Here is a 6,989-nt window from a genome sequence, read left to right as displayed (position 1 = left end):
CACTGGAAAGGGGTCCGACTTACTGCCGGCAATGTGGACCAGCTCTGACACTGATCATACAGGGAGCGACCCGCCACAATCAGACAGTCCGATACCCCATACTCTCTGAGCACTCCCCACAGGACTTCCCGGGATACGGTCGAATGCCTTCTCCAAGTCCATAAAGCACATGTAGACTGGTTAGGCAAACTCCCATGCACACTCAAGGACCCTGCCGAGAATTTAGAGCTGGTCTAGAGTTCCACGACCAGGACGAAAACCACACTGTTCGACTATCCGGCATAGCCTCCTCTCCAGTACACATGAATAGACCTAACCGGGATCCACGATAGTTGGAACACACCCTCCGGTTCCCCTTCTTAAAGAGAGGAACCACCACCCCGGTCTGCCAATCCATAGGTACCGCCCCCAATGTCCACGCAATGTTGCAGAGTCTTGTCAACCAAGACAGCCCCACAGCATCCAGAGCCTTAAGATATTTAAGAGCTTTTTAACTACCTCAGCAACTTCATCCCCAGAAATAGGAGAACCCACCACAGATTCCCCAGTCACTGCTTAATCATAGGAAGACATGTTGGTGGGATTGAGGAGGTCTTCGAAGTATTCCCTCCACCGATCCACAACAGCCGCAGTAGAGGTCAGCAGCACACCATACACTGTTTTGACAGTGCACATTTTTCCCAATCACGCCTCTCCAGGTTTTACTGTCGTTGCCAACATGAGCGTTGAAGTCCCCCAGCAGAACAAGGGAATCACCCGAGGGAGCACTCTCCAGTACTCCCTCAAGGGAATCCAAAGAAGTGGGTACTCTGAGCTGCTGTTTGGTGCGTAAACACAAACAACAGTCAGGACCCGACCCCAACCCGAAGGCGGAGGGAAGCTACCATTTCGTCTACTGTGTTAAAGTCCAACGTGCAGGCTTTGAGCCGGGGGGGCAACAAGAATTGCCACTCCAGCCAGTCGCCTGATTTTTTCTACAGATGTCTGCCACTTCCGACCAGTCCCGACTGATACTGCTTGGTAAGTGTCTCATGGAGCACAGAACATAAGTCTGTTTGTCCTAAACGTATGTATACTATGCTCTCCTGCGGATGTATTTGTATCATTGTTGTTTTTGTCATTCCGAACATTGGAAAGTAATGATTTGCAGCAGTACACCTTAGGAGACTAGATGTAAACAGCGTAAAGAGAGAGCGATATATTATTGGGTGTGAGGTGGCCATTCCAAATACCTTTAAAATGCTTGCTGCCCCACACAGCAGAAGACTGCTATACAGATCCGCTTTCAAGTCGCCCAACCCGCGTTACTGTCACATTCGTTTTGGCTCCGCCTAGAGGATACAGCTCCGCCTCTGAAAATTGTACGGTCAGACAGCTGATCCTGAGCGGACTCGTGTCTGATTCGCATACGCGGACGCGACAAACCAAACCGGCGCGCGCCGCCTAGAGTTATAGGCTCCACCTACGCGCGCTGAGCCGACCAATGTCTGCACCCGCAGACGTGGACGCGCCTACTAGCGTGTACGCGCATGAGCCAAGATCTCTGGACTTTCTTTGCTGGAACACGAACGTAAGTATAGATTTATTGATTTATTCCTACATTCGCAGTAAAGATCAGCCTTTGTGTTTCCATCATCATTTATGTATGATTGTATTAGGACTAGCAGTAAAACTTTATATTCTGTAAAAAAAGGCTATTTTATTTCCAGCGCCGCCTCCCAGTATGCTTTGCATGGGGACGTGCGTCTGACGTCACGTATCCAGAAAATTCAAAATGGCTGCACGCGGTAGGTGAGGCCCGAGCGAAGAAAAGTGGAAAAGAGTGTTATTCGTCAAAAAACCCACACAACGACGGTCATTTTTTCGCCGTGCTATTGTAAAATTGTCTTTTATCTGTCTTTTGTGTTCCGGGGGACCCCGACTCCAGAATGTGAAAGTTTCCCGCGTGAAGCCGGTGAGTAAAAAGTTCAATACAGTTAACTTAGGCCATCTTTTGTTAGACGCTGTGAATGTGTGTAGGTTACATGCTACGATATCCCACATATTTCCAACTGCTTGAAACGAAAGCGTATTACTTTATTGTCAGTGTTGTTTAGGCCCAGGTCGCTAACGTTACTGCGTTAGTCAACAACGTAACGTTAACGGAGTGGAAACAGCCGTTTTTTGCCATTAATATGAGTGTGTATTATTTATTTCTTTGTTCTTTAGTGGAGCTCGAGATCCTGTTTACTGTGGACTAGCTGTGTGTGACGCCATGTTGTTTTTGTTTCTATTACAAAAAAAAGGTATGTCTATGTGTTTTTTGGCATAGTTAATTGTAGAAAAAAATATAAAATGAGGTGATGTGAGTGGGAAAAATTGCTGCACACATTAAAGATCCTTTTTCTTGATCTATATTTTTGTTATTTGCTGATGTATATATTTTATATGCTGTTTTTTCTTTAATTAATTTATTAGAGACTATTTTATGCTTTATTTACCTTTTTTATTATTATTATTTTATTTACTATTATTATTATTATTTCCACATGTATGCATAAATAATTGATCATATTAGTACATTGTTTGATTGCTTTGCTTAATGCATTCCATAATTTAATTCCACATACTGATATACTGAAGGTCTTAAGTGTTGTACGTTCGTACAAATGTTTTAAATTACATTTCTCTCTAAGATTATTTTTCTCCTCTTTTTTTGAGAAGAATTGTTGTATATTCTTGGGTAGCAGGTTATAGTTTGCTTTGTTTATAATTTTAGCTGTTTGCAAATTCACTATGTCGTGGAATTTCAGTATCTTTGATTCAATAAATAAAGGATTTGTGTGTTCTCTATATCCAACATTATATATTATTCTAACTGATCTTTTTTGTAACACCGTTAATGAATGAAGTGTACTTTTGTAATTATTTCCCCATATTTCTACACAATAACTCAGATATGTAACACTAGTGAACAGTAAAGAATATGAAGTGATTTTTTGTCTAGAACATGTTTTGCTTTATTCATTATTGACGTGTTTCTTGCTACTTTATGTTGTATATTTTTTACTTGAGATTTCCAGTTCAATTTATCATCAATCATTATACCTAGAAATTTGGTTTCATTTACTCTTTCAATTTCTATTCCGTCTATTTGTATTTGTGTTTGACTTTCTTTTCTACTGTTACCAAATAGCATTATTTTAGTTTTACTGAGATTCAAAGATAGTCTGTTTTTGTCAAACCATCTTTTTAATTTGTTAATTTCTTCTGTTATTATTTGTATTATCTTCTGTGTTCTCCTCTGAACAAAACGCTGTTGTATCATCCGCAAATAATACTAACTCTAAATCTTTCGTAACTTTACAAATGTCATTTATCTAGACATTGAATAATTTAGGTCCTATATTGATCCCTGAGGTACACCACAGGATATATTTAGCGTTGTAGACGAAACCACCACATTAATATTAAAGATATGGTTAACATTCTTAGTGCTAAAGATATTCCCCTCTCCTTGTATCCCTTCTCCCAGCTCCACCGTCTCGCCGAGTGCCAGCAAGAGTCATGAGTACTTGTCAACTCGACTCCTCAACTGGAGATAACTTTCTAGGTAAAGACTGATCTCCAAAATAATATCTCAGCATCCAGTAACCATGGTTAACAGATCACAACCATTTAATACCAATTTATCTCCCTTAGCACTTCACCATGGGGAAGGATGTATTCATATGCCTTCACCAGCACATGCATTAAACATGCAGAGAGTTACACAAGGTAGGGACTGATCTCTGTATAGACTACACCCATAATTGCAAACCGTACTTTACGATTGAGCTGAAGTTCTGACTATTATGACCTGTACTTTTACCTTTCTTATAGTTCTTACCACCTTGGGGCACCATTCAGGTAAAATCTCAGCTCATCTTACTTGCTTATTTGTATACACTAACACTTGTGCATGCTTTTATCCACGTTGTTCCTTTGACGATGAATAAATACCCATTTTCTTTCTTTCTACATTAAGGGTGCCTTTTTATCTGATTAAATTTATAATGAACAGGGACATTGCGGTTGTCCCAAGTGGATGGTATGATGATAGGATGGTTTTCTGGCCCAGCTATAAAAACACAGACAGAATTGAAAGGGCCGCTTTAAATGAGGAGCAGCATGAGCCAAACTGGCCAAGATTTGACGTTTCTGTTGTCCGAACTTGTGGTATGCAAATTCATAATCTTCTTGTTTAAAAATAACGTCATAGTTGCTTCTCTTTATGCTTGGAATAACTTATTTTGTCTATGTTCTGACCAGGTCTCTTGTAAGAGAGAGACCTGATTTATCATCATCAATAACAATAATATTCTGTTCAGCTCTACAGCTAATTTGAAACTCATGTTCATTTTAACACATTCAATTTTAGACAACTACAAAGACGCATTAAAAATAATGCAACTATATGGAAAGGGCTGCAACACCTCAGACCTGCAATCTGAGGCAGAGAACGAGGACCTGCCAGAAAAAAGGAACAGGAAGCCAGTGTAAGTGTGTTCCGTCTTGTTTTTGTCATGTTTCTACAGTAATAGGAAGGTTATTTCCGGTAGCATTCAAAAATAGACCAGAGATGCTTGTACTATATGTATATTTGGCAATTTTGGTATTGCAATAATCCTAATGATATGGTTACCCAACAGCCATCGTCTCGGGGACTCAGATGATAGCGAAGAAGACCCGGGAAATAGTGACCTCACATCTCTGGGGTTGGCAAGCCAATTGCACAGGCAGAGTAAGGAATAATCTCTTAACATCGAAAACATCGAAAACAACAAAACCACCACATTAATATTAAAGATATGGTTAACATTCTTAGTGCTAAAGATATTCCCCTCTCCTTGTATCCCTTCTCCCAGCTCCACCGTCTCGCCGAGTGCCAGCAAGAGTCATGAGTACTTGTCAACTCGACTCCTCAACTGGAGATAACTTTCTAGGTAAAGACTGATCTCCAAAATAATATCTCAGCATCCAGTAACCATGGTTAACAGATCTCAACCATTTAATACCAATTTATCTCCCTTAGCACCTCACCATGGGGAAGGACGCATTCATATGCCTTCACCAGCACCTGCATTAAACATGCAGAGAGTTACACAAGGTAGGGACTGATCTCTGAAATATTAGTGTATAGATAGGCCCCTTGGGTATTACCAGTCATGGTTAACTGATGGCTCTCTCACAATGCCGACCTCACTAGGAACGGCAGTCCCTCCTCGACTCCCTCCACCCCCCTCACCAGCAGCCCTCAACATGTGGCAGACAGAGGAGCCTGGATCCAGCCTGGCCTACAGGCCAACATGGCGAGGGGAAAGAATGGCCGACAACATTTCCTGCTCTGGTGAGCAATAACTGACAAATACCGGATGGTCATTCTGTGCCACAAATTTTGGAAAAAATTCAAATTCACAAGCAATCACATATTTTCTTCAAACTTTGTCAATAACTTTTGTCATTAACTAAGGTCAATAGCTAATGTCAGGATTATGAGTAATGAGGATAAACACTGAAACATGTTAATTTTATACTGCTGTTTGTCAACAGCGCCTGAGGTAATCCACATCCTTAGCCTGCTGGAAACTATTAAGCACAACCAAGACCAGCTGATTGCGAAGGTAAACTTCTTAAGCCTTGAATAGGTCAATAATTCATAATGACATTGATTTTGATTCATTATTATTTTTTAAAGAAAGAAACAGCCTACATGGCAGCTTTGTGTGATTAGAGTAAACATTGCTACATTTTCTTGTTACATTTCACCTGTTTGCTCTTTAAATACCACTTTTAATGTTTTTTATTTATTTCGATCATATTTTTTAAAAATGTGCCCTGGGGCCGTTAAAAAATGACCTGCAGGCCGCAAACGGCCCCCGGGCCGCACTTTGGACACCCCTGGCCTACACGAATACAAACATAGAATGATAGTACAAATATAATAAGAAAACAATGTCATCCTCCCAAAGTTGGGTTATGAATATTTATTTATGCCCCTCACCCCCAACCCCCCGCCGCCGTCATCCAACAGAGCCAAACAAGTACTCTGATCAAGGAACCAAATAACGATATTGTTTTAACATTTTGGATTTCTTGCACACCTATACCCTGATCACAAATTCATAGTTTACGCACCTTATTTTAACCACCTCCAGTAACTTTAAGTCATGTTTTTTTTTCAAATGTAATCTCCTTAATACCTATCACATATTTTGTATTATGTAAGCATACTTGGCTTTGGATGCTTCCTACCATAAACATAAACGTATCTGTCTTGTAATCTTGTTTGATTACAGGTGCTGTGAGTAAAAATGTGTTGACAAGGTCAGCCACGGACGCTGAGGTCACCAAACACGCCATCAGGTGGTTCAACTTGGCGGGGGATCGGGCAACGAGGAGACGTGTCCCGCTTCCACCTCCTCAGGAGGAATAGAGATGTATATGTATAAATAAACAACCTTTTATTGGACTTCTTGTCATTCACCAGTTATTCATTTTCTGATATGTTAGCTGTGCATGGAGCAGCGTTTCCTTGAAGTTGTAGCCTAATAGATTAAATATGTATATTTACTTTTTAAATATATATTATATATATTCACTTTATAGAGTGAATTGACCATTTTCTGTTTCTGCCTATTGACAATATTGTTAGTTTAAAAATACAAGGCAATGCATATGTAAGCCTATATTGCTGTAGTAGGGCTTAGTGAATTTTTTAGTTTCCTAATTTATCCTACAGCAAGAACAGAAGGGATTTTGAAAATAAGATAAAGGGGTCCAAAACGGCCAGATGAGCCAGGGTTTTTATGAGTCCGTTGCTGGTCCGCGGCGGGAGGTTAGGCTTTGATCTTGGGTGCTGAGCGGATGCAGCGCGCCATCACGGCGCACCCGGCGCACCCGCCGCGGAAATAAGGCTTTGATCATGGGTGCGGAGCGCATTCAGCGCGCCGCCACGGCGGATCCGCTAC

At 40.9% G+C, this 6,989-nt stretch overlaps 1 protein-coding gene across 1 annotated transcript; it reads left to right on the top strand.

The window, feature by feature from the left end:
* Positions 1-3,726: 3,726 nt before the first annotated feature.
* LOC133645729 (uncharacterized) lies at positions 3,727-6,458 on the top strand. Its single transcript, XM_062040587.1, has 10 exons — positions 3,727-3,756; positions 3,862-3,888; positions 4,007-4,197; positions 4,400-4,517; positions 4,671-4,762; positions 4,887-4,964; positions 5,054-5,128; positions 5,228-5,368; positions 5,572-5,642; positions 6,318-6,458. Exons 3-10 carry the CDS (start codon positions 4,035-4,037, stop codon positions 6,324-6,326), a joined length of 747 nt encoding a protein of 248 aa, XP_061896571.1. The 5' UTR covers positions 3,727-3,756; positions 3,862-3,888; positions 4,007-4,034; the 3' UTR covers positions 6,327-6,458.
* Positions 6,459-6,989: the final 531 nt, after the last annotated feature.

Source organism: Entelurus aequoreus, linkage group LG03, assembly GCF_033978785.1.
Source record: "Entelurus aequoreus isolate RoL-2023_Sb linkage group LG03, RoL_Eaeq_v1.1, whole genome shotgun sequence".
NCBI lineage: Eukaryota > Metazoa > Chordata > Actinopteri > Syngnathiformes > Syngnathidae > Entelurus > Entelurus aequoreus.
This window is presented reverse-complemented; position numbering and strand designations above follow the sequence as displayed.

Coding starts and splice junctions, on each gene's coding strand:
- LOC133645729 (XM_062040587.1), top strand. CDS start 4,035: ATGAACAGGGACATTGCGGTTGTCCCAAGTGGATGGTATGATGATAGG. Junction 4,965..5,053: donor AACTGGAGATAACTTTCTAG/GTAAAGACTGAT, acceptor TATCTCCCTTAG/CACCTCACCATGGGGAAGGA. Junction 5,369..5,571: donor CGACAACATTTCCTGCTCTG/GTGAGCAATAAC, acceptor GTTTGTCAACAG/CGCCTGAGGTAATCCACATC.